The sequence below is a fragment of the Penicillium alfredii genome, assembly GCF_028826965.1.
Source record: "Penicillium alfredii strain IBT 34128 chromosome Unknown utg000011l_segment0_segment0, whole genome shotgun sequence".
Taxonomy (NCBI): Eukaryota; Fungi; Ascomycota; class Eurotiomycetes; order Eurotiales; family Aspergillaceae; genus Penicillium; species Penicillium alfredii.
In genome coordinates, this window is record NW_026622708.1 from 2,099,322 (window position 1) to 2,123,982 (window position 24,661).

The 24,661-nt window shown below is 52.3% G+C and overlaps 14 protein-coding genes across 14 annotated transcripts; 6 read left to right on the forward strand and 8 right to left on the reverse strand.

The window, feature by feature from the left end:
• Positions 1 to 459: 459 nt before the first annotated feature.
• On the forward strand, positions 460 to 1,068 carry NUU61_009205 (uncharacterized protein; the record flags this gene model as incomplete). The annotated part of the gene is made up of 3 exons (XM_056659730.1): positions 460 to 574; positions 738 to 967; positions 1,039 to 1,068. 3 exons carry the CDS (start codon positions 460 to 462, stop codon positions 1,066 to 1,068), a joined length of 375 nt encoding a protein of 124 aa, XP_056508023.1.
• Positions 1,069 to 1,675: 607 nt separating this feature from the next.
• On the reverse strand, positions 1,676 to 2,601 carry NUU61_009206 (40S ribosomal eS19 domain-containing protein; the record flags this gene model as incomplete). Its single annotated transcript, XM_056659731.1, has 3 exons — positions 1,676 to 1,967; positions 2,028 to 2,335; positions 2,572 to 2,601. The coding sequence occupies 3 exons, from the start codon at positions 2,599 to 2,601 to the stop codon at positions 1,676 to 1,678; spliced, it is 630 nt and encodes a 209-aa protein (XP_056508024.1).
• A 517-nt stretch (positions 2,602 to 3,118) lies between these two features.
• On the reverse strand, positions 3,119 to 5,401 carry NUU61_009207 (uncharacterized protein; the record flags this gene model as incomplete). Its single annotated transcript, XM_056659732.1, has 1 exon — positions 3,119 to 5,401. The coding sequence occupies one exon, from the start codon at positions 5,399 to 5,401 to the stop codon at positions 3,119 to 3,121; it is 2,283 nt and encodes a 760-aa protein (XP_056508025.1).
• Positions 5,402 to 6,788: 1,387 nt separating this feature from the next.
• Positions 6,789 to 8,282, forward strand: NUU61_009208 (uncharacterized protein; the record flags this gene model as incomplete). The annotated part of the gene is made up of 1 exon (XM_056659733.1): positions 6,789 to 8,282. One exon carries the CDS (start codon positions 6,789 to 6,791, stop codon positions 8,280 to 8,282), a length of 1,494 nt encoding a protein of 497 aa, XP_056508026.1.
• Positions 8,283 to 8,509: 227 nt separating this feature from the next.
• Positions 8,510 to 9,415, reverse strand: NUU61_009209 (class I SAM-dependent methyltransferase; the record flags this gene model as incomplete). The annotated part of the gene is made up of 1 exon (XM_056659734.1): positions 8,510 to 9,415. One exon carries the CDS (start codon positions 9,413 to 9,415, stop codon positions 8,510 to 8,512), a length of 906 nt encoding a protein of 301 aa, XP_056508027.1.
• Positions 9,416 to 10,203: 788 nt separating this feature from the next.
• Positions 10,204 to 11,238, forward strand: NUU61_009210 (aldo/keto reductase; the record flags this gene model as incomplete). The annotated part of the gene is made up of 1 exon (XM_056659735.1): positions 10,204 to 11,238. One exon carries the CDS (start codon positions 10,204 to 10,206, stop codon positions 11,236 to 11,238), a length of 1,035 nt encoding a protein of 344 aa, XP_056508028.1.
• A 322-nt stretch (positions 11,239 to 11,560) lies between these two features.
• NUU61_009211 (uncharacterized protein) lies at positions 11,561 to 11,813 on the reverse strand (the record flags this gene model as incomplete). The annotated part of the gene is made up of 2 exons (XM_056659736.1): positions 11,561 to 11,595; positions 11,651 to 11,813. The coding sequence occupies 2 exons, from the start codon at positions 11,811 to 11,813 to the stop codon at positions 11,561 to 11,563; spliced, it is 198 nt and encodes a 65-aa protein (XP_056508029.1).
• A 580-nt stretch (positions 11,814 to 12,393) lies between these two features.
• Positions 12,394 to 13,220, forward strand: NUU61_009212 (uncharacterized protein; the record flags this gene model as incomplete). Its single annotated transcript, XM_056659737.1, has 3 exons — positions 12,394 to 12,417; positions 12,479 to 12,921; positions 13,043 to 13,220. The coding sequence occupies 3 exons, from the start codon at positions 12,394 to 12,396 to the stop codon at positions 13,218 to 13,220; spliced, it is 645 nt and encodes a 214-aa protein (XP_056508030.1).
• Positions 13,221 to 13,842: 622 nt separating this feature from the next.
• Positions 13,843 to 15,779, reverse strand: ilv3B (putative mitochondrial dihydroxy acid dehydratase; the record flags this gene model as incomplete). The annotated part of the gene is made up of 3 exons (XM_056659738.1): positions 13,843 to 15,296; positions 15,357 to 15,570; positions 15,621 to 15,779. The coding sequence occupies 3 exons, from the start codon at positions 15,777 to 15,779 to the stop codon at positions 13,843 to 13,845; spliced, it is 1,827 nt and encodes a 608-aa protein (XP_056508031.1).
• A 507-nt stretch (positions 15,780 to 16,286) lies between these two features.
• NUU61_009214 (anthrone oxygenase family protein) lies at positions 16,287 to 16,951 on the forward strand (the record flags this gene model as incomplete). Its single annotated transcript, XM_056659739.1, has 2 exons — positions 16,287 to 16,347; positions 16,413 to 16,951. 2 exons carry the CDS (start codon positions 16,287 to 16,289, stop codon positions 16,949 to 16,951), a joined length of 600 nt encoding a protein of 199 aa, XP_056508032.1.
• Positions 16,952 to 17,209: 258 nt separating this feature from the next.
• NUU61_009215 (pex2/pex10/pex12 family protein) lies at positions 17,210 to 18,786 on the reverse strand (the record flags this gene model as incomplete). Its single annotated transcript, XM_056659740.1, has 4 exons — positions 17,210 to 17,772; positions 17,831 to 18,092; positions 18,147 to 18,410; positions 18,478 to 18,786. The coding sequence occupies 4 exons, from the start codon at positions 18,784 to 18,786 to the stop codon at positions 17,210 to 17,212; spliced, it is 1,398 nt and encodes a 465-aa protein (XP_056508033.1).
• Positions 18,787 to 19,511: 725 nt separating this feature from the next.
• Positions 19,512 to 20,963, forward strand: NUU61_009216 (acid phosphatase PHOa; the record flags this gene model as incomplete). The annotated part of the gene is made up of 3 exons (XM_056659741.1): positions 19,512 to 19,697; positions 19,760 to 19,821; positions 19,883 to 20,963. 3 exons carry the CDS (start codon positions 19,512 to 19,514, stop codon positions 20,961 to 20,963), a joined length of 1,329 nt encoding a protein of 442 aa, XP_056508034.1.
• A 336-nt stretch (positions 20,964 to 21,299) lies between these two features.
• NUU61_009217 (aldehyde dehydrogenase family protein) lies at positions 21,300 to 22,976 on the reverse strand (the record flags this gene model as incomplete). Its single annotated transcript, XM_056659742.1, has 4 exons — positions 21,300 to 22,190; positions 22,259 to 22,711; positions 22,759 to 22,830; positions 22,917 to 22,976. 4 exons carry the CDS (start codon positions 22,974 to 22,976, stop codon positions 21,300 to 21,302), a joined length of 1,476 nt encoding a protein of 491 aa, XP_056508035.1.
• A 646-nt stretch (positions 22,977 to 23,622) lies between these two features.
• On the reverse strand, positions 23,623 to 24,149 carry NUU61_009218 (uncharacterized protein; the record flags this gene model as incomplete). Its single annotated transcript, XM_056659743.1, has 3 exons — positions 23,623 to 23,755; positions 23,846 to 23,990; positions 24,050 to 24,149. 3 exons carry the CDS (start codon positions 24,147 to 24,149, stop codon positions 23,623 to 23,625), a joined length of 378 nt encoding a protein of 125 aa, XP_056508036.1.
• Positions 24,150 to 24,661: the final 512 nt, after the last annotated feature.

Below are 24,661 nucleotides of genomic sequence, written 5' to 3' on the forward strand. Positions count from 1 at the left end.
ATGCAGTCTGTAGCCGTCGGAAGACGTGGAGTAGCAGGACACAGCATCAACACGGAGATCGGATGCCGCCATTCAAGAAGCCGAAGGCTCTGCCGATAAACTAACAAAGACAAAATGCACACAATTTGAAATTCATGAAAACTTTGACCCATATACAAATCATTTTTAGCCGGTAGGCAACTGATATGCGGATGTCCCTGCTAAATCCTCCACGATAAGATCGGAAGCGAACCTCTTCCGACGCCTTCCCCTCATACCGACGACGTAGGGAACAGGAAGTGTCCGATATTCTTCGATCCTCATATATTTGTCACTATTTCATTGATGCACTGTACATCCAATTCATTTCAGTTCCCCGAACTAAGATCCGACTAATTGATCAACCCACCATAATGTCCTACCAAATCGCTTACGACACCTCCCTCGCGCCACCCCCGCGGCGCCGCCCTCGTGGCATTTATGGAAGATTTCTATCGCACGAGCGACACAGAGTCGCTGCATGAGAAATACGTGCACAGCTTCACGGACGATGCTACACTGATTATGGGGCCGAAGCAGGCCCAGGGAGCGAGTGGTATGTTTCCATCCATCCGTCCATTCTACTTATATCCACCCTACCATGTACTATTATATTATACTCGACATCGAGTATCCTCCGAATATATATAGTACATAGTAAGATGTAACTAGAGTAATTTACGACCCATTCTTCACGCAAGAACTAACACTGTCTATAGAGATCTTGACACTCCGCCACGGTCTCTGGACTCATGTTGCCTCGCGCCACCATACACCCACGCGCATCTTCTTCGGCGGCAACGACGAGATCATGTTGTATGGCGGGGTCAATTACAGACTCAAGGCGGACCCGGAAAAGGATGTTTATGTGCCCTGGGCAGGAAGAGTGGTATTTGCGCCGAAGACGGAGGGCGAGGGGATGAAGATGCGGTTTTATCAGGTGTATCTGGTATGTCTTCCCTTGTCATTCCTTGCCTTGCCTTGGTACAAGGAAGTCCTTGAAGTGCTTATTCTTTGTAGGATCCGTCGGCCCAGTCGGGGAAGAAATAATGGTTCTTTTTTTTGAAAAGTGAGGCAGGGGTGCGTGTGGCTGCATGTGTATACTTAGTAGTTCGAAGAATCCATGGTCACAAGGAACCATGTCAAATGAACCACTCCTGCAGGATCTACAGGATCTACATGCTACATCTGGCACATTGAACGGTTTTAACGTGTTTAGTCAGACATGCTCTTTATTTCCAGGAGACCGCGAGAGAAAACAGGAACAAAGACGCCGTAGGGTTGGTCGGGTCAAAAGAGGTTGAGGGAGATCGAAATATGTCAGGGAAAAGAATACCCCCTCCCGTCTAACGCACAAGTTCCCCCAAAATGTGGATGGGAGAATATGTGCCTCGACAAGAAGAGGGGCCGGGGGTGTCAAGTCTTGTCCTCTTCTCTCTCGGTGTTTTTTTTTTTCAGCTCTCGGAATGCCTTATGCACAACTTTTCCCCCACTCCCCTTCTCTTCGCTAGCCCCGTCTGGTCATGAGATATTGCAAAGGAGAAAAGAGAAAAAAATAGATGGAAAAAAAAAGCAAACGGGAATCACCGGGGAAACCTAGCTCCCTCATTTTTTTTGGAACAAAAAAATAAAATTAAGTCCATTTGTGTGATAACGTTTACTCTTCATCCGACTCCTCCTCGTCGACGGTGGTCTTGGCAATTCGGTCCAGATCCCGCTGGCCGCTCTGGGTGATGCGGCGGCCACCCTTGTCCTCATCGGTCTCGAGGACACCGATCTTCTCGAGGGCCTGGAGGGCCTTGCGGTCGACCGAGCCGGAGGCGTCGACGTGGTGGGCGGGGCGGGCACCACGGTTCTTGGTCGAGCCGTGGACCTTGCGAAGGCGGCCGACACCGACGGTCTTGCGCATGTAGATGTGGCGGGCGACGGCGGCAGCACGAACGTAGAACCTATGGAAAGTGTGTCAAAATTCCATTTCCCGAGACACTCCAGCTGCCAATTATTCTTACCAGTCAGCGTCCTGGGGAGGGAGCTCGTTGGAAGCAGAGGTCTTGACGGTGTCGACCCAGCCGGGGATGGGGAGCTTGCCCTGGCGCTTCAGGAAAGCCGAATAGGCGTTGATGAACTTCTGCGCCTGTAAAGAGGGAAACAAGAAATTAGTGTCATGTTTTCTTGAAGATCCCGAGTGCGGGCCATTGTCACGCGTAATGTGCAGATATGTCGGGTTCGTTTCTGGCAGCATTGCGTCCGGTGCCAAAGAAAGTGTTGTGGGAATTCTCGTGTTGTAGTCTCCAGGCCCGGATCCCACATTGATAGCCTCACGAAGGCAAAATCTTCGGGTTCAATTCCAGCTGAGGCACAGCAGTGCAACGTTTTCCCTCCCACTTAGGCAGTAGACCGTTTCCGACCTCATGCACAGCCTTTTCCCAGACGATATGACCATCCCAATATTCCCATTCGAGGTTCCGGGCACCAGAAAACGAACCCATCCACATCTGCAGGCGCAACGACCAGGCCGGATCTCAAAGACAATAGCAGTCGGGGGACACTTACGTCCACATCGCGAACGGTAACACCACCCATAGTTGCGACTTGTTGACCTCGAGGGCACGGAGAGGGCGAGAGGATTAAAGAGAGAGTCGTTGGGCGGGAGACGTCGAGGTGGGCAGGGTCGAAGTCGTCGAAATTTCCAAAGGCGCCCCGGTTTGGTTGGGTTGGGCTCTTGTGTGCCGTGGCTTCGCTTAGCCTGTTTGGGTTAGCCGTACCCTAACCGGTCATGTGATTTGCATGTTAGATTGGTGCCACAGGAACAAGGCATAAATATCTTGAATGCCGTGTTATTCAGGTGTCATTATTTTGCATGAACCAGCTTGTCAACTTGTGGTTGGTAGAGACTTCCCTGTTTTGGTAATTATTACTATAGAGTAGCAAAGCTTTCAAACTGAAAGAAACTGGATCTCAATAATAACACACTTCTATGGGTAAGAATTATCGTTGCTCGTAACCGGAAAACTCCTTGACCAAAATGCCCTAGACCTTCTCTCCGATCCAACCAAAAAACGCCGCAAAAAAAGTGACAGAAAAGAAAATCTCAAGAAAATTACAGAGTGGGCGCTCGCTGCAGCCCAACACAGTACCGTACAAACAGTGTATCGACAAAGTGTCCATGTCGTATGCCCGGAGGCCGGCATCGATTAAACTCGTCGATGGCGTCTTGAACACCAAACCCAAGCCGCTCAATGAGGTAGCAGACAATTAGAAACCCAGTACGGTTGTAGCCGTAGTGGCAGTGAACACCGACCAAGGGACGAGGCAAAGACGGAACCTCGCGCTTCTCCATCTGGTCATCGATGTCCCGCTGGAGACGGTCGATCAGAGCAATGAAATCGCGCGTTTCGTCAGGGGTTGGCGGAATCTTGGACACCGTCGGGTGCTTGTAGTAACGGATTCCACCCTTCTCCATTTGGACGGGATTGTAGACCGGGCTCTCATGGCTGATGTCGACAACGGCGTGGATGCGACCATGGTACTTCTGCGAGAAGATTACCGGATTATGTTGGTCGTCGACCTCGCGCAGCATCTTGAGCGCCGCAAAAGTGTTGGCGATTGGCTCCGAAACGGGTGCGACCTTCTGCCACTTGGCAAGGTTCTTGACATCCCATTTCCCCGACGTGTTCATGTATTGCAATTGCCAACCCAGACCTAGACGCGAGTCGATGTTTTGGGACAAGAAGTCTTGAATGATGCCTGAGAGCGTGCGATAGGTTGCGCGGTCGTAGAGGAGGGCGTGTGACGCAGGCGCCGGCAGAACGACTGACTTGACTAGTCGCTTTCGCTTATCGCCAACAAATCTGTTTTGTTTCTCCTGATCGGTCGGCTCGACGCCATAATACTCTTCATGAGCGAGAGGATTGGGCGATGCTGGAGCTGAGTCATGGACTCGAGAGGCATCCGGGATGATACTGCTCCCACTGGAATCAATCCTGGTATGGGTTGAACCCTTGCCAAAGAGCTTCAAAAGCTTCTGTACCTCTGCCGGCTTGGTAACTGAGTCCGCTTCACCGGCAACCAACAACATCGGAATGTGAATCCCAGCCCAGACACACTCTCCAGGGATACCTCCATTGGCTTGGTTGTCCCCATTCTTGTAGTCGGGAAGAGTGCCCCATGCCATCCGGCGCCACACAGGCGTCTTGCTCTGTTTGTTGAAGCGAACCTGAAGGTCTCGTGTCTCCAAGTCGGCATCATCACCCACCATCCTCATAACGCTAGCGCTCTTTGCGCCGCCACGTCGGTCCCAACAACGCCAAAGGTCAAAGAGAGGACCAGGAACATAAAGCAGTCGGCGAAAGACAGTCACTTCTTCTGGTGACGGAGGGGATGCCTTCGGACACACAGCAACGAGTCCGAGGATGTGCTCTTTGAGGTTCTTACCGATAGGCGAGTTTGACGAAGCCAGCAGTGCAGACAAGGAACAGCCTAGGCTATGGCCCACCAAGACTACTTCCTGACCGGCATCTCGGTCCCGGTGCTGTTCAATTGCTTCGACCAGGAGTTCAGCCAAGGCCTCGACGGTGTATGCGTCCCAATTGGTCGGCGCAAATTTGGACAGACCACACCCGGGTAAATCAATGCCAAAGCATGACCCGACATTAGACAAACTAGTAAGGAGATGATGGAATTGTGCAAGAGATCCGCCGAGTCCGTGGACAAACACCAACAATGGGACCGGAGAGGGTTCGGTGGGGAGACGGTTCAGGTGTGGGTGCGGACTGTAGAAGGTCCGAATGGCCGGGTAGGTCGCCACGGAGGTCGTGTAAGACGCATAGGAAGTGTATTTCTTCAGAAGACCGGGGTCGGTTTTGAATGCTGGGAGAGAGTTAGCCAGTGGTCTCCCAAAAGAGTTTGAAACCCACGCACCATCAGAAGTTTGCTGCTGAGGCCGAGACGACCATTCGTCGTCGGGCTTGTAATTGGGATTGGTGCCATGATGCAAAGATCCATTACTGTCATAGTCTTCGTCCTCGTAGTCGTCGTCCGATGATGACGTGAGGGTCTTGGAGGATTTAGTGGAGCTTTTGCGCAGGGATGACCGAGCCGTCTGGAGGGATCGCCTGCGCCTCGCCAGAGACGACAAGAGCCCACACCCAACCATTGTGATCGCGCAGGTGGTCAAGAACACTACCTGGCCCCAGTTCACGGTGTCATTACGGTAGAGAGTGCGAAGGTCGTTGACGAAGGAGGTGAAAGTGGCCTGTTGGGCCGCCGCGCGGACTGAATGAAAGAACCGTATGATCGCTGCGACTCCAGACCGAGGATAGGCGTGCGAGGTCAAGGAGTCATAGAGGGTGGACAGGGAATTGGGGGAGCCATCAGGCCCCATGGCGGACGGTTAAGTATCTCGAATCTGGGCTTCTGCCCCCAGCTTTCGCAGGGCCACGCGAAGGCGCACCGGGTCCTCCTTGGACAATCGAGCTGAAGGATCGCAGTCGAGACCAATGGGGGCGGTGAGATCGACAACGTTGAAGGTCGCAAGGAGTTGGAGAAAAAAGAAAAGAAGCTGTGTGTCGGCCACTCAGAACCTCGGGACGCACGGCGTGGGGGGTGACTCATCCGCGGTGACCCACTTTTTGATGTTGATCTTGCGGTTTGTTTTTGGCTTATTCGCCTTGTCTTTATTTTTATTTTTAGGGGGTTGCTTTGGGTTCTTTTTTCTACTGGACCATATAGACCACATGACACGGCTAAGGGGATTTAATTGTACTTCATCCAGGGGTATGCTGGTTGTACACTGTAAGGAGGCCTGGACAAACAAGCATCCGATTTTGGGATGAACAACTCTGATCCTTTTAAACTGGTCTGGCGATTGATAGATCGAATTACCCACGGGGAGGTAAGTCTGGAATCCCCTGACAGGGCTTTGACGGTCTATCTATATGTGGGAAGTCGATTGGTGCTGACTGCCCTAACTCATCTGATGACCATTTTGCCCAGGTGGACCCTGACATGTGGTTGTATAGATAAGGTTAATTTTATGATTTGCGATCAAGTATGTGTTGAAGGATGCCAACATGTCCCAGTGATATTCGTCGGGGAAGTGATGCTGATAATGCAGGAGGGGCGCGCCAACTACAAAGCATTGAGCAGATACGCCCATATTCCCCACATGGGCGACAATCAAAACATGATGATTGGACTTGAGCCTGAAGATGTGCTATACGGCGCGCGAGTAGTGAAACTACCAGGATAAATACTTGATTTCGGTAGCTGATGACCCTCAGAATTATCGATAAACTCATTGATTACTCGTGTTTGGTTAGTATGTTTGGCCTAAGTTGCATATAGCGGTAGACTAATTCTCCCACGGTCATTAGAGCGAGCTAATTACCACCTGGACACTGACGTTGAGATAACGTCTTATTCCTCTCTTTGGAGAAATTGACCAGGTGGAACTATCTCGAATCCCGACGAGATACTATCTTATTTTCCCTTGATAATCAGCTTGCTGAACTGCAGCTAATGCAACTATGATACCAAGAAATGCAGGCCTTACGCTTTATGGTATTGACTAAAATGATGTACAGTTATTTTTGTCGGCCGAGGACCTGCATGGAACTAGACATGATACCAGCGCTAAAAGCCCCTAGGGCTGATCTTTTCGTCCTATGGATAGTGTTGTTTTCGCCTATAAGTGCCCGAAGGATGCTTAACATAAGGCAAGCCTGTGCTAGGTGCAATTGCCCTTTGTCAATATAAGATTTTGAGCAAAAATGCTGTCTTTGCTTCCTACTGTTGTTGTGTTTCTACTTATAATTGAACCGTCCCTTTCCTCGGCAAACAATACAACACCTACAACGTCCATAAATAACGAACCCTGCCCTGACATCTTCTCATCCAACATCACAAAATTGAACAACTGCGGTCGGCGAGGATGGGTTGACGAGCCGAATGGAAGAGGAACCATGGATATAATATGGAGTTGCTGCTTTACCATGTTTCTATGTTCATGGTCAAGCCTATGCCTTAACGTACCTGGGCCAAACGACTCCCAATGGAAGATCCTCTGGCGAAAGGCTTGCCTCACAGCCTTGGCTCTTCTGGGTCCGGAATTCATTTTTCAAATTGCACTATCTCAATGGGAATCAGCACGTCGGTCTGTGGAAGACTTCGAGGCTTTGGGGGTTGAAGGGTGGACCATGACGCATGCATTCTATACCGATATGGGTGGCTTCGTTCTTAAGACAAAGGATTCGGAGCCTTTTCCGATCAACGCAAAGCAACTTCATTATCTGATCACAAAGGGGCACGTCGAATTCCCCAAGATCGATGAGCGATTGATCGCCGACAAGAATAAGCTTGATGGCATGTTACGCCTGATCACGATCTTGCAAACCCTTTGGTTCGTCATTAGCCTCTGCGGCCGCGCATCGCAGCAGATGGCTATCACGACGGGTGAGCTCACGACTGCTGCATTTATTGTGTGCAGTGTTGCGACTACGGTGTGCTGGTACAACAAGCCAGCCGACGTGCAAACCCCCGAGATCATCGAGACGAACACCCCACTCGAGCAGATACTGGCCGAGGCAGGCGATGCGGCCAACAGGCAATACCGACAGACCCCACTTGATTTTTTGACGCGCAAGGAGTGGCCGTGGTCTCTGTACTGGTCAAATTGGACCAATATCCTGCGCAAAATGCGCATCATCATCCAAGTCCACCGTCGGCCGGTCGATCGATTTCAGAATACCATCGTTCCCGAGCCCTCAAGGCTTGGCTATGGACTATTCCTGGCCCTGACGGTCATCTATGCGTCGATCTTTGTTTGTGGCTGGAATTACAGCTTCCCGACCCGGACCGAACAGTATCTATGGCGCATATCATCCGTCGCTGTTTTGGTTTGCGCGTTTCTTTTTTGGGCGGTTGGGCATTTCGCCTTTTCTGTGTATCCGTCTCTGACCAGGCCATTTCTTGAGTCGAGAAGAAAAGGAAATGGCAAAGTCGACGAGGAATCACCGCCGAATTCTACATGGCACGCTTTCAGGCAGCGCGCCAGCCGTGTGGGGGCTCGAATCAGGAACAACTCCATTGAGCGAGATCCTGAGCTTACTATCCCGCTGAAAGCTATATTGCCGATATACGTCCTGGGGGTGGTTTACTGCCATGCCCGCACTTACATCTTCCTCGAGGATATCCTCGAGCTTCGTTCGCTCCCAGCTAGTGCCTATAGTACCGTGAACTGGATAGATTTTGCACCGCATGTTTGAGGAAGCAGTGCTTTGTTGGCAAGGCTGGAATAATATCTCGTTACGTACATATCTCATTTTTGCAGACAGGCAACACGTATTCCAATAAATTTCAATGCTGTAAAAAACAAATGCTGTAAAAAAATGAAGCACAAAAGTAGACCATGTGTCAGGCTTTGACATTTGAACAGAAAATCCGCTTATAGTCATAACAGCATCACCACAAGACCAAAAAGAAGAACGTAACTTCACTGCTCTTTCTTGGGTTCGAAAGATGGTTGATCGGGATTCGCAGGTTTCGTAGCGCGAACTGTTACGTATCGATGAATGTCGAAGTATCGATATCCCACGATCGCGGCGACAGTGTTGACAAAGTACTTTTCAATCCCCAAAAACCTAATGATGATGTAGGGGATATAGGCAAGCAGGAAGAAAAGACGCAGCATCGGCTTCACGTTCTCCGAAAGATCACCCATCTCGACCTCTTCAAAACCAGCACCCTGCACCAGCGAAGGAAGAGTACCATGCTCGAAATCTGCATTGGCCGGCATGGCGGCATACTCGTTGACTTGGTCAAACATCTTGGCAACCTCAGCGGGCGCATCCTGCGGAATAGAATGGGCGTATTCAAACAAGACAATTGAACCACCGGGTTTCAGCACTCGAAAGAAACCCTCCAGCACAGCCTTGGGGTCGGTCGCATGCACAATCGTCTCCATGGTGTAGACGCCGTCCAAGGACTCGGTCGGCACCCCTTCCAGGTGGTGATAATCGCCCCGCTGGACAGTAATGGCGTTTGGCAGCCCCGCCGCGAGCACATTTCTTTGAGCTCGGGCGACATGGCGCTCAACGACGTCGATTGCCTGAACGTTCAGGTTGCGCCGCGCCATGTGTATGGCGACGTGGCCGTGGCCGCAGCCGGCATCCAGAACGGTGGCACCGGCAGGTAGCCTCAACGTGTCGAATAGATGGTCTTCCATTCTACGCAGTGCTTTTTTCACAGGGAACGGCCACCAGGTTCCGGGCTCGTAGTAGCCGAAATGGCGCGTGCCGCCGAGGATCAGGCGGTAGCCAATCCTAGACTCCAGGGAGGCATAGTAGGACTGCAGATCCGGGTTTTGATTAATCAATGGTGTTGTTTCTGAAGTCCCCATGGTTTTTGTGCCGTGAAAGAAACAAGTATATAGAATGAGAGTGGTTGGAAAGTGTTAAGATGAGGTGGGTTGGGCTACCGCCTTGATATGCAAAAGGGGCCAGCTGTTCCCCACTGCCCGTCCTCGATAAATCTGCGGTGTTTAGCCGCTGGGCCCTCGGGAAGACCCGCCCGGAACCTCACCAGTTCCGCTATCCATTTTGAAGCGGTTAATGCTACCGCGCTATTGGCTGCAAAATAATGTATTTTGTGTGCTCGTTTGCTAAAAATATCTCGAATATTTTAGACTCAAATGTGAAGCGCATTTCGATATAGAAGGACCAGTTATTTATTTTATTCTATTTTGTCTAGTTAAGGCCCTGGGCCTAAGAAGCGCGGGTATATTGTGTCCCGTCATGTTAGGGTGAGACAAGCCTTATTGACAGGTAGATTGTGGAGAGATGGCCATTTCAAACATAATGAATGCCAGCACCAGGGTCGTGATGTGTAATACATTCCACTATCCTGATATTCTAAGTGGAACCTGTCCATCCATCGATCGCACAAGAGACGGAGATAGGATTTAAGACGGACCATACAATTATATACTTTGAGTTATTGTCCAATCAGGTGCAGGTTGCCATCATATTGCGGGCTATAGCATCTATGATTTTCATCTCCCAAGTGGCACCGTCCATCCCATGGTTATAAAAGCCTGGTCCTTTTCCAAAGAAAGCTTCAAAGTCCCAGATCCCCCAGTCTTTTGTTTTTCTTCAATCCATCCAGAAGCGGGTTCATCAACGATCCAAAATGAAATATGTGCAACTCGGAAGTAGCGGTCTCCGCATCGCCCCAATTGGCGTGGGATGCATGAGTTACGGAGACCCCGAGGGCCGATTCAAATGGTCGATTCCCGAAGAAGATGCCCTGCCAGTGCTCCACCACTGCTACGAATCCGGCCTCAATTTCTTCGACACCGCAAACACCTATTCCAACGGGCTATCCGAAGAGATCCTGGGCAAAGCCATCAAGAAATACAACTGGCGCCGAGAGAACATCGTCATCGCAACAAAGCTGTGGGCACCTGTTGGCCGCGGCACCGAACAGCCGCTGGCGATGAGCGATGCGGAAAGAGACAACCGGGGCTACGTCAACCAGTACGGGCTGAGCCGGAAGCATATCTTCGAAAGTGTCGATGCCAGCTTGAAGCGACTCGATCTCCCGTATGTCGATCTGCTTCAGATCCACCGGTTCGATCCCAAAACACCCGTCAAGGAGACCATGGAGGCGCTCCACGATGTGGTCAAGTCTGGCAAGGTGCTATATATTGGTGCTTCGTCGATGTGGGCTCATCAGCTCCTTGAATACAACTATACCGCGAGGATCCATGGCTGGACGGAGTTCATCTCCATCCAGAACCTCCACAATGCTATTTACCGCGAGGAGGAACACGAGATGTATCCTGCGTGCGCCAAGTTCGGGATGGGTGGTATCCCCTGGAGTCCTGTCGCAATGGGGTTCCTGGCTCGGCCCTGGCGGGATTTTTCCACTACCACACGAGGCGCGGGACAGGGCCAGGGCTTCCTTGGTCAGCCCACTACAGAGACAGACCGCATGATCAATGAACAGATCGAGAAGATTGCCAACCGGCGGGGAGTTTCCATGGCGACTGTGGCGATTGCTTGGTCTTTGTCGAAGCCCTTTATCACGGCTCCGATTCTGGGAATGAGTAAGAAGGAGAGAGTCGATGAAGCCGTGCAGGCTATTTCCTTGGAACTGGATCCTGAAGAGCTGAAGAGCATTGACGATTTGTACGCACCCAAGAAGGCGATGGGCCATCATTGAGGAATTTGCACAATAAGCTCACATGGAAGCCATGCAATCTGAGGCTAGGGATTGGGTGGTTGTTTTATTTTGATTCCAATACCAGCCTTATATAACCCAAATCTTCCGATCAAGTCATGCGAAATAATGGCTTTTCATCCCGCTTATCCCGCCAGTGATTTGTAGATTGAGCCAGGTCACGACAGTTCCAAATAACTAGTAGGGTTGACATGGCGTCCATGGAGATTTGTGCTGCCGACATTTGTTAGTCATTATGGGCAACATCCAGAGTAGATGGGACCTGTCTCGCAAGAGAGTAACTGCGATGATCACTCTCTTTTTCCTAGGGCAGGTTTGCTGCTAGTTTATTCTGTAGACCTGTGTGGGTGATCAAGATGATTGCCAGTTGGTAGGGGGTAGTAAAAAGACTTACGTCGGGCTCGTTGGTTCACGCGATTTTGCAGCCTTCGGCGGATTTTAGGATCTGTAATCCCCGACCAATCCTCATCAGGCCAGGCACGGAGGCGCTGCGAGAATGATCGTAGAGGAATGCCCTTTTCTGGGGGATCCTTCATTGCAATCGGGTAAAGGAACATAGGTTGGGGGGAATTTCGATAAAAAGATTCATGCACCTCGATGACAAGATGGAAAGAACTTAGAAATAGGATCCCCAAAGGGAAAGTCCATGAAGAATGAATCCTTGGAGAATACTTCGTAAATTCCAATCACACTTCTCTCTGATGACCCACTTGTCATCAATCTGCATGACGCTTAGCCGTGTTAGGGCTATGAGGATCATCATACTTGGCATTTGATATCTTTCGGCCTGTAGCTGTACACGTCCTTGATTGCACAGCCTACACTTGACGTACGCAATTTATGTCATTTGGTAGCCGAGATCCCTTGCTGAGTGGGTGGAGTGTATATCTTTGAAGTATAAGGGAGAAGTAACACATAAATACCCTGATCCAACTCTCGACAACGAAGTATCATACGTTTTAAAGATATCCAAATTGCAATTTTGTTATACACTATACCATGCTGCGGTGGTGCAAACCCTGTTCAAGTATACGAGGCCCTTAAATCTCGAAACCTGTCCTTTGTTGGTGGACGAGTGGGCAGCATGGGCGATCCACACTTGGTGGAGGAACATCCCCCCTTCTCGAACGAGTATGGATGGTGGACGTCTACGAGTATGAGGTGTGTGAAATCACTAATAAAATGTAAAGATTGATACTATACACTGACAATCCTACTCTAGGTTGTACTCGCCAATGGCACAATCGCCACTACCTCTCAGTCTTGCAATCCGAATCTCTACTTTGCTCTTCGCGGCGGCGGCAACAGCTTCGGCATTGTTATAGCCTTTACATTTTGTACATTTGCCCAAGGCCCTGTCTTTACCGGCATGACATCCTACGCTGCCAACCAGACCGAGCAAGTTCTCGACAAGGTTTACGATTTGTACACGGACAAGCATCTCACCAGCGATCCAGAAATGGGCTATGACCTATTCTATATATACTATACCTACGACTCTGGTAATGACGAATTTGGCCTGAGAGGCACGCAGCGCTATGGAACGCCAGTTCAGAATCCTCCTTTCTTCCATTCCATTGATCAAATCCCTCCGTTGAGAAGGACCACCACCATAAGCACCATGAGCCGTGTGGTGAACGGGTCTCTCCCACTGGGTACTATGCGGTAAGATTTGGGCTCTACCTTTCCTCTTATCTTTCTACTATTTTCCTCTAATCTATTGTTCTATTGTAGGAGCTTGTTCGCTACACTAAGCGTGTCCCTCTCTCGCTCTCTGTTCTCACAGGGTCTTCGGGATTTTCAAGCAGGAAGTGGAGGCCATCCAGACCGTACCAGGTCTGGTTCCAAACTTCATTTGCTACCCTTTGCAGAGGAATGCCATCGCAGCCATGAAGCAAAGACGAGGTAATGCTCTGGGTATTGAGCGCGATGAACCACTTTTGAGTAATGTACCTTCTAGCTAACTCCAACTCGCGTGAATTATCTCATATGTCATATGGACTGCTAATGCCATTTTTCTCCCCAAGTTATTCTAGTTTCTACCGCGTGGTCTCATAGGAGCGACGACGATCCTGTTAATAGGATGACGACAAACACGATTCGAAGAGTTCAGGCGACGGCCCAGAAACTGGGCGTTGCGAACCGGTCTATGTATATCAACTATGCGTCTTCTGAGCAAGCTGACAAAGTCTTTGCTGGTTATGGCAAAGAGAATGTGCAAAGACTCAAGGATATCCAACGGACGGTGGATTCTCGTGGAATCTTTACGTCGAAGGGACTGGCGCGGGAATTTATCAAACTTCCTTGGGGCTTTGGTTTTTTCTTCTCCTCTCTTTCTCTCTCTTATTCTTATTCCCCCCCTTTTTTAAATGGGACATATAGACCATATGGCACAGAGGAATGCGGACTAGAATGCTCGCTGTATTGCTTATGCTTGGTGGTTTTGTCCGGGCAGATTGCTGAACCTAAACTCACGATACAATATCTTTTCTTCAATTTGGACTCATTTCATTTCATGCATATGTATAGCTTTACTTGCTTCAATTTTGTAAGACATGAAATTATCTCAATTCGATCGAAACCACCTCAGAAAAGATCAGTCATAGCACCATGCGACGCATCGCCCACCAAACGCGCATATTTCGCCAGCACGCCGCGCGTAATTTGCGGCGGCGGCGGCGTCCACTGACGCAGACGCTCCTGGATCTCTTCCTCGGAGACATCCATCGAGAGCTCGTTCGTCTCAGCGCTAATGGTGATCATGTCCCCGTCGCGGACGATGGCAATAGGGCCTCCCACAGCAGCCTCGGGCACGATGTGGCCGACAATAAACCCATGGCTTGCGCCGGAATAACGGCCGTCGGTGATGAGAGCAACATTGGTTAATTTGGCGCCCATCAGCGCCGCACTAGCCTTGAGCTGCTCCGGCATCCCCGGACCACCCTTGGGCCCTTCGTAGCGCACGATAATGACCAGGTTTTCGCCGCGCGGGATGCGGCCCTCGTTCAGGGCGTCGTTGAGCTGATGCTCCTTGTCGAACACCCGGGCCTTGCCCGTGAAGCTGAGCCCCTCCTTGCCGGTGATCTTGGCGACGGCGCCGCCGGGGGCGAGGTTGCCGCGCAGGATTTGGAGATGGCCGCTGGATTTGATCGGGTTGTCCAGCGGGCGGATCAGAGCCTGGTCCTCAGGCAGAGAGGGGAACGAAGCTACGTTCTCGGCGAGAGTCTTGCCCGTTACCGTCGGGATATCCCCGTCAAGCAGGCCGGCGGTGATCAGCAGCTTTTGCACTGACGGAATGCCGCCAATCTCGTACAGATCCGCCATGTAGTATTTGCCGCTGGGGGCCAGGTTGGCAATGAAGGGGATCTTGTTGCTGACACGCTGGAAGTCGTCCAGGGTCAAATCCACCCCGGCGGTTTTGGCCATGGCCAAGAAATGGAGCACGCCGTTGGTACTACCACCCAGCGCCATAGTCATCACCAGTGCGTTCTCGAACGACCGCTTGGTGAGCAGGTCGCGAGGCTGGATGTTCTTCTCCATGCAGACTTTAATGGCATCGGCAACACGGACGCACTCACGCATCTTTGATGGCGATGCCGCAGGTGTTGAGGACGAGCCCGGCAATGACAGACCCATGGACTCAATAGCCGTTGCCATCGTGTTCGCCGTGAACATCCCACCGCAAGCGCCTGCGCCAGGACAGGCATGCCGCTCCAAGTCGTCCATAATTTCGTCCTTGGTTTTGCTGGTGTCGCCGCCGTCGTCAGGCTGGCGTAGAGTATCGTAGGTGTAAGCACCTGCGGCCTCGAAGCATGTCGAGACGTTGATGGGCTTCCGCAGGAACTCCGAGTAGCCAATCTGGATGGTGCCTCCGTAGATCATGATGGAGGGACGGTTGTGACGAGCCATGCCCATCACGACACCAGGCATGTTCTTGTCGCAGCCGGGGATGGCAATACAAGCGTCATGGTATTGGGCGCAAGTCACCGTCTCGACACTGTCGGCAATGACTTCTCGGGTTTGGAGAGAGAATCTCATTCCTAGACCAAAGGGTGTTAGTAATCTTCTCCCGATATGAATCACAACCGACCACGACCAACCCTCGCTGCCCATGGTGATTGCATCCGACACGCCAATGGTGTTGTACTGCCACCCGATCATGCCCTGGTCCCCAATCGCCTTCTTGACAGTTTTCCCCAGATCCATCAAGTGCATGTTGCACGGGTTGCCCTCCCACCAGACCGAGGCAATGCCTACATGAGGACTCTTGGCCATTGCATCTTTGTCGGGGACACCGGCCGCAAAAAGCATAGCCTGCAGTGTGTTAGCTGGTGTCCAAATAATGCCTGCAACAGCAAATATACCCGTGCACCGGGGAAATCATGGCCCCGGGTAATAGTCGAGGAGTACCGGTTGAGCGCGGGGGAGCCATCGGAGTGTTTGGCGTCTGCGGGCAGACTGGGGAAGTTGATGTATTTGGCTTCGCCCAGACTGTTGGACTTCATTGGCTTGGATGCGTCCATGGTGCGTATCAACCTAGGAGATGGACCTAGCGTGAGAAAGAGAGAGAAGAGACGACTGTAGCAGAATGCTCCAAATCATGCACACCCCATCTCCAGTCTCGCACCCAAGTCCGACCCTGGTGGACCCCGCGATCCTCGGGTTTCATCCACTCAGTGGCGGCGGATTGCTCAGATCGGAGTTGCGCCTATTCTCCGGCTCGGTAAAGGCTCCGCTGCGGGGGAGTTGATCATGATGCTTGTAGGGCTTGTGGCTGTTGATTTGAGGGTATTCATCGATCGAGGATTGGGCTATTAGTAGGGGTGGATGATAGTTGCAAATGCCAAACTGCGACCGACGCGAAGGACAAAACCCGCAGAGGCCGAGGCTCCGTAGAAACCGAGTCTTCACGTCATAACCAAATAGCTGCACCTCCCAATTCATAGTTCCCTTTTTTTCTTCCATTCCACACTTTTCTTCGAACATCACCCAGTCTCTATATTGCACTCTGTACAATAAACACATCCAAAATGACCAGTGACATCAAAGTCGCCCAAGCCATCGGCACCATCGGCTGCGCCGTTGTCGCAGGTAAGAACTCAGCACAATACAAAGGAAAAAAAAGAAAAGAAAAGCCCAGCTAATCAACATCCCAGGCGGCGTGGGCACCCTCTCGGTCATTTGTGTCCCCAATCTCGCCCTTCCCGCCCGCCAACCAGCCTCGACAACTTCCTCCCGGCAAGTGCCAGGGACCCCAGTCGCACACCTCAGCCACCAATGGCTCGATCTCTATGATCGCGGGAAAGTGACCTTCCCCGGGATCGCAGTAACTGCATCCATCGCCCACGGCTACATCGCCTGGGCACTGCGACACACCCCCGGCCCGGGTCTGCTGGGCTGCAGCTGGTCTCGGTATTACCTCGCTACCATTGCGATCACCATGGGTATCGTGCCTTATACGCTGGTGGTGATGGCCAAAACCAACAATGCGCTGAAGGCGCATGCCACTCGGGATGATGCGTCTGCGGCGGAGGGGACGAAGGGCATGGTCGTGAGTGAGCAGGAGAAGGCGCAGCGCGCGAAACAGGATGGTGAGGTGCCTGGCTTGTTGCAGAAGTGGGCGGCGCTGAACTTGACGCGCGCGGTTCTTCCGCTGGTTGGAGCTGCCTTGGGATTCTATGCGGCGACGGCATGAAAACTGGTAGTAATCTATGTTGGGGGTCTTTGATAATTCTTTAATCTTGTTCAGACTCGATTTCTCTTCTCTCGCCCCAACAAGACATTCATAGGATAGATATGGGATGGGTATCGTGAATTTCAAACGAGCAGCGAGTCTTCTATGAGGGACTCGCCAATATGCCCGCAACAAGGCTATATAAACCAAGAAAAGAGAAGCCAGTATGTGTCGGCTACGGAGTCAAGTGGTATGAGCCAAGGCATCTAAGACTGGCTCTTAGTTCGAGCCGGGCTGTGCCCCGTCCGTCGTCCCATCCGTCTCATGTTCCGACGTTTCCTTGTCGACGGTTGACCATTGACTCGAATGTTGCAGAGCTTCATCGGCAGTGATTTCCTGCAACGGGCTGGAATGGTTGGATGTATGCTTCTCAGTCTCTTCCTTCTGGCCATGAGGGTCGGAGTCTTCGTCTATGGCAAACCCAACAATCTTTCCCGTGCCGGGCTGCGAGCGAGCCTCTTCCAACACATCGCCATTCCATGGTTGGCATTTCTTGACGATCTCGCCACATCGCAGACAAATCCATCCTTGCCCCTCCTCCCCTTCGAGCTTCTGCACAATGCAGATAAAGCAATATACACACCCACATGGGATCGTCTCGTACGGGTTGGTAATGTCTGTCTGGGCTGAACCAGTAATGCCACCTGCCGACGCAGAGGCTGCCATTACATCGTTCTCCGTTGTGGCGGCGGGGTTCTGGTCCCGGTAGCAGATCGCACAGGTCCGCTCTGGGAGGAAGGCCAGCTCCCCCTTGCTTCTCGGATTGTTCGTCGTCTTCGCCACTTGATTTAAGCGTCTTGACGGTTTTGCGCCAGGCGCGGGAGATCCACCGCCGCCAACGACTGATGCCGACGAGGGGTAGTAGGAAAAGAAGGAATTCGGTAAACGCATGCCAGACAAGTTGTCGGTTCAAATATTCAAAGGACACCTCCCGACTAGCCTGTGCAGACGGCGGGGTCAGACGAATGCGCAAGATGCGGTCGACTAGAGTTCGGTATCGGCCGTTCACCAAGAACACAAGGAAGGAAACGAAGGCGGCGATCGAGTGCGTCGAAGAAATCCAGTCGGTTAGTTGTGATAACATCCGGACATCCTGTGATGGCTTCATTGTGGGTTAGCGGGAATATGTCGCACCGGATTCATCAAAATGACGAACCTCTTCATATCCGCCTTCTTGTCCGATCAACCAGCTCTCCCACTTGTCCCAAGCGTAGCGCCCACCAACTGTCAGGAAACCATACAGAGTCTTCTGCCATTTTGTCGGAGGAGAATGCACGGGTCCTTTGCTGCGACTGTCTGTATATTGCAGGCCTTGAAGCGCAGCACCGTACGACGCGTCGTGGTCCCATATTGAGAGCTTGAAAAGAATGGCTCGCAGCGCGAAGAGGATTTCATGGGACCAATCTTCCCGCATTTGGGGCTGTTTTTAATCGACCTTGTTAGCATCCTAGAGCTTCGATACATGATATAGCCAAGCGTGCACGTACCCCGAAGTATTTGAGAGCATCCCCAACCTGGCCCTTCATCAGGCCGAGCAGCTCCTCGTCCAGCAATTCGGCATCGACCTGGCCGACTCGGAACGCCGGGCGCGTTCCCTCGCGGCCCCTGATCGAATTCCATAGCCGCCACCCCGATGATGGCAGTCGGTTTATTGGGTAGGGGAGACGTTGGACGGTGGCCGAGTTGATCGGCGATGCCCGTTGCTGTGCCGCCAACCGGGCGCTGGCTTCGGCCTCACGCAGGCGACGACGCTCTAAAACCCGCTCCTGTGCAGCGGCAAAATTGGTCGAGCTCATCGTGCAATCATGGTGCGATCGGGAGATGGAAAGAGTAGCATGCGAACGGGTCGCTCATGACCCTCTCGGTTCCCCAGACGGAGAGCCGAGGTAAGTCTCACGTGACCGGCGTCGGATTGGCCGATGTATAACATCGATGTAGTTGAGTCTATTCTTTGTGTTAACCATGGAGAGCTAGAAATATTCTATGGTGATTCTGGATAGGGTTTTAGCATCAGTCTGGAATCAACAGACGACACTTGATTGCTCCCACAAACTTAAGAATAGCACAACGCCCGAGTCGGGCGTTTCCGATGACGGGACTCCACTCGGCAATCTCGGACAATAAGTGAACGCCAGTAGAAGACGAGGCATTTCCATATCATCGCTTGCTATTCTCCAAAGAGAAGCAACATTCTCTGCACGTGTCGGTATCTCGCGGGGGCCAAGTACATTTGCCCTGCGCAGGGTGGAGCTTGACAGCGACGAATCACAGTGGGGAATGGCACATCGTGGGTGAGTGCCGATCATCGAGTGCTCACTGAAGTGGAGTCCTACTCGCGTGGGCTTGGGAGCTTCGATCCTGAGCTCTCGTGAGGTGAGGTTGCTGCCTGTTTAAAGTCTCACTTTTCTTTTTTTTTTTTTTTTCTGTCTCCCCAGCCTCTTTATCTCCCCTTGCTGCGTCCACCCCGTCTCGTTTCTGTCATCTTGCACCCAGAAACACAGTGACCTTGTTCTGAACCAAGATGAAAACTGCGATCGCACTTCTCGTCGCGGGCGCTGCTCTGGCGCATGCCCAGACAGCCACTACGTCTGAGCCCCCTCTGAAGGCCATCAAGGCAGCCGCCGCGACGACCAAGCCCGAGTCTCCCGTCTCGGATGTCAAGGGTCTCGCATTTAACCGTTTTTACCAGGTCTGGCTGGAGAACATTGTATGCTGACACCCGCAAGTCCCAGTCATGTTGGAGAAACTTATGCTAACCCCCTCAATCAGGACTACGAAGATGCCAGTGCCGACTCCAACATGAAGTGGCTTGCCACGCAGGGTATTGAGCTGTATGTATCGCGTGTGCCCAACGAAATCTTTCGCGACAGAGCTAGCTCTGACCTTCCCCAGAACCAACTTCTTCGCGGTCACTCACCCTTCGCAGCCTAACTACTGTGCGGCCGCCGGTGGTGACACTTTTGGCATGGACCATGACGACTTCATGCAGGTCCCTGCCAATGTCTCCACTGTCGCCGACTTGCTTGACACCAAAAACATCGCGTGGGGCGAGTACATGGAGCATATTCCTTACCCGGGCTTCCAGGGCTTCAACTACTCCAACCAGGAGACCTACAAGAATGACTACGTACGCAAGCACAACCCTCTGGTGCTCTACGACTCAGTCACGAAGAACGAGACGCGCGCGCGCCAGATCAAGAACTTCACCGAGTTTGAATCGGATCTCGAGCACAAGAAACTCCCGCAGTGGGCGTTCATTACCCCGAACATGACCAATGACGCGCACGACACCAACATCACTTTCGCCGCCAAGTGGGAGCGCAGCTGGATATCGACCTTGCTCAAGGACGACTACTTCATGAAGGACACCGTGGTCCTGCTCACCTTCGACGAGGACGACACCTACACCAAGACCAACCGGGTCTTCAGTGTGCTGGTGGGTGGTGCCATCCCGGAAAACCTCAAGGGTACCAAGGACGACACCTTCTATACCCACTACTCAAGCATTGCCAGTATCTCTGCTAACTGGGGCCTGCCTTCGCTGGGTCGCTGGGACTGTGGTGCCAACATCTTCGAGATCGTGGCCAACAAGACCGGGTACGTCAACTACGACGTGGACACCACCAACCTGCGTCTCAACCACACCTACCCGGGCCCGCTCTCCAGCGGCGAGTACTCCAAGTTCTCGCCTATCTGGGCCAACCCGACCACCGACGCCAAGTGCTCTGCGGGCCACGGTGTGCTGGACATCGTCAAGAAGACCTTCGGCAAGACCACCCCGACCTACAACTACACGACCCCGTACCCATGGGACGCCAAGAACGACTACAACGTCAAGGTCACCGCTACCCGCAAGTCTAACTCGACCTCGGACAGCAGTGAGACGCCCGCTCACAACGCCGGCGCCACGGTGGTTCCTAGCTTCGCAGTGATTTCCGGGGCTTTGCTGGCTTCTTTCGTTTACCTTGCCTAATTTGGCGTGGTAATCGTTTCAGTCACTGGGAAATGAGTTCACGATCAAGGACCGTGCAGTTAGACGCTTGAATTTCTCGACACGAATGGTTGACGATATCTCTCGGAATGATCACGCTGGGACGCGATCTCAGCATTATGCTCTAATGTCTTAGCAACGATTTGCGACTGGATCTTGAAGCATACCCAGCCGTAACTATTCTTCAGAAAAAAAAAATACATGCCTTTCAAAATGTTCATTTGTATCATTGCGACAAGAAAATCTGGTGTGTAGACTAAAATACATCATAGTAGAATCGCGCCAGCACCTATCGTTAACATTCCACCCCGGGACACATCACGCTGGTGCAGTTTTAATCAAGACAGTCTTAACCTCCAGGAAATTGTCCAGACTATACAACAGTCCCTCACGACCAGAACCACTCATCTTGAGCCCACCGATAGCGCCATCCTTCGCATTCGTCGGACTGGTGCAATTGACGCCGACAGTGCCAGCCTCGAGCGCCTTAGCCAGCCGCACCGCACGATCAACATCCTTCGTGAAAACCGACGCATACAGCCCAAAATCACTGTTATTTGCCTTCTCAATAGCCTCCGCCTCGGTCGAGAAGGTATTGATAGCAACCACCGGCCCAAAGATCTCTTCGCGCATCAGCCGCGAGTCCTCAGGCACGCGCTCAAAGACAGTCGGGCGCACAAAGAACCCGTTCTCGGCATCGTCGCCGACCGTCCGCGTCCCATCCTTGGCCCCAATCGCCAGGTACTCCTTCACGCGGTTGTACTGGATGGCGTCGATTTGCGGGCCGTGCGTCGTCGCAGGGTCTAGTGGGTCGCCTATCTGCACGGCGGCGAATTTCTCGCGGAAGAGCTGCAGGAACCGGTCGGCCACGGATTCCTGCACGTAGATCCGTGAGTTGGCGACGCATACTTGTCCGCTGTTGAACTGGACGCTGAATTGCGTTTGCGCGGCTGCGGACTCCAGGTCTGCGTCTTCGAATATCACCGCGGGCGACTTGCCGCCCAGTTCCAGGTGGACGTGCTTCATGTTGGATTTGGCTGCCGCGGTTTGGACCCGCTGGCCGGTCAATGATGACCCCGTGAAGCTGAGACAGCGCACCAGCATGTGCGACGCGATGGCAGAACCAGCGGGGTTGCCGAAGCCCGACAGGATGTTGACGACGCCGGGCGGAAAGCCAGCTTTCGCGATGAGCTTGGCTACATAAAGCGACTGAGGATATCGTCAGTGGACTGCCGCGCATTCGCATTACACGCTCAAAAAGGAAAAAAAAACCATACCGTCAGAGGCGCCTTCTCACTACTCTTCAGAACCACTGTATTCCCCGCCGCCAGGGCGGGAGCCATCTTCATCGCGAACGCAATGAGCGAGAAGTTCCACGGGATAATCAGTCCCGCCACGCCGTAGGGCTGTTTCAGCGTCATGCTCAGCAGACCTGGCGTACTGAGACTGGCCGTCCCCTGCGCGTTCCAGCCGCCTTCGGCGAAGTACCGGAACTGGTCTGCGGAGAAACTCGCATCGAAGAACTGGGAGATCGGACGCCCAGTGCACAGTGTCTCGAGCTGTGCCAGCTTGGCGTGGGACTCGACCAACAGATCGGCCAGCTTGCGCAGGTATCCGGCGCGCTGGTCGATGCCTAGATCGCGCCAGGATGGGAAGGCTGCGTTGGCGGCTGTGACGGCGTTGTCGACATCCTGTTCATTGGCTTCGTGGACTATATATTGCGGGATTGGCTGTTAGCAAGCCAGAATCACTTTTAGTTGCGGCTCATACTGGTCACACCTTGCGCTACCACCTCTTTGGTGTAAGGGTAAACGACTGGGAATGTTTTGTTGCTGGTCGACGGTCGGAACTGCGCGATGTTAACCCATGCTCCCACCCATGCACATATATGCCTGGATAAGTCCTCCAAAACGATTGCGCGACACGGCTACTTACCTCGCCATTAATAAACAGACGAGTCTCAATGGACTCTGAATCCTGTGCGACTGAACCCATACTGTATGAAAGTCTGGAATGACGTATAGGGCAGTGATAAGCGCCTCCTTTCTCTCCTGATCGGCCGGGATCCAAGGCGCAGACGGGCAATAAATATGCGTGCTTGAGTCAATATTGCAATTAGGGCCACTAGCGGTCGGCACTCGATCAAAGTCTAATGCCGACGGAACCTTTGGTCCCTCCTGGCCCTGGAATTGTTCCAGACTTCCATAATCCCCGTGTAGTTCCGTTTGCGGCCATTGACTGCCACACCCCATGTTTTGTCCCGGTGGTACAGTTAGGGCCCCCATGTGTTCCCAGATTCTCGATTCTTCGATCGGCCAATTATCACTGTTCCAGAGGGGGAAGGGTCTGGTATGGGTGGGGCCGGGGACTGGGGGCCGCGTTGGTGCAGCGGGAACGATTTAGGGCTTACTCGACTACTATGAGACTGCACTGCCTTGGTCCTTGGTGATGAAACATCCAAGCACACTATAACTATGTAGTTAGATGCTGATGAATGATGAATAATACCAGACAACATGGATCAATGCAGTGAATAAGGCTATGAAATTATTCAACGAGGGAAATAGATAGCAATGATCTCGGTATTGGTCACATCATGATCATATACATAGATCGTTATTCAACATTTTATAATACATCTTCAGCCCGCAATTCCCCGGTTCTTCATATCCTGCAGATTGAGTGTGTCCTGATCACCAGGACGGTTTTCCGACTCAACCTTGACGTTGTCTTCGGGGCCACCGGGGCCCTGGAAGTCCTTCGCTTCGGGGAGTCTGCAAATGAAGGGCATATTAGCACTTTGTGAAACACCACAGGTTAAAACATCATCCACCCCCCCCCCCCCCCCCCACCAAAAATCTTACCTTCCACGGTCATCACGCGTGCCGCCCTCGTCCTCGGGAACCTTGCGGTGCTCGCTGCCCGACGCCGTGGAACCAGGGCCATATTTGACTCCGGTCGGCTGGGCGAATCGCTGGTCGACCATTTCGTCGACACCGGACTCGAGGGCTATTGCAGTATTGTTAGTATCATGCTAGAAAAATTGGGCTATAATGCTGGCTGCATACTCGAGTCGCTCTTCTGACCAAGACCCTGCTTGGCCTGGTAAGAGTTGAGGTTTTTCTCGGCTTGGAATGCCGTCTGGCGAAGCTCTTCGAAACGAGGCATTGTGTGGATTCTGGGTTGAATATGGTTTGACTGAAATTATTTGATTGAAGACCAGAGTCACCCGAGAACTGCCTATAAATACCGGTCCAGAAACCAAGCCCTGCTGGTGCTGGTCTCTGCATCATGATACATCATAGCGATGTCACCCATTTTGGAGTAGAGGAGCACACTATCAACCGTGGTTTGGGCTAGCCTTCCCAGTCCTGGGCTAAAACAGGGTTGGCCATGAACTCCAGTTTATCCTCGCGTGCCTTGTTAAGGACTCGATGCCGGCCTTGGTGACTTCATCTGTCTCCCCGGGGCAGATCACCTGCAGCCCTAATGACATGTCCCAAAAAGGAAAGTGGCCAGGGTTCGGCCCTAGGGCTGGGCGGTGAAGGGAAATCTATTCTCCGAGTGTCCGAATGAGGGGAGGAACAACAGTCGCGTTTGATAAAAGAGCGTGCTTGCCTGGCCACTCATATCGTCTATGGATTTTTCGTGATCGGAGTTCTCCCCTTTCATGTGGCTCT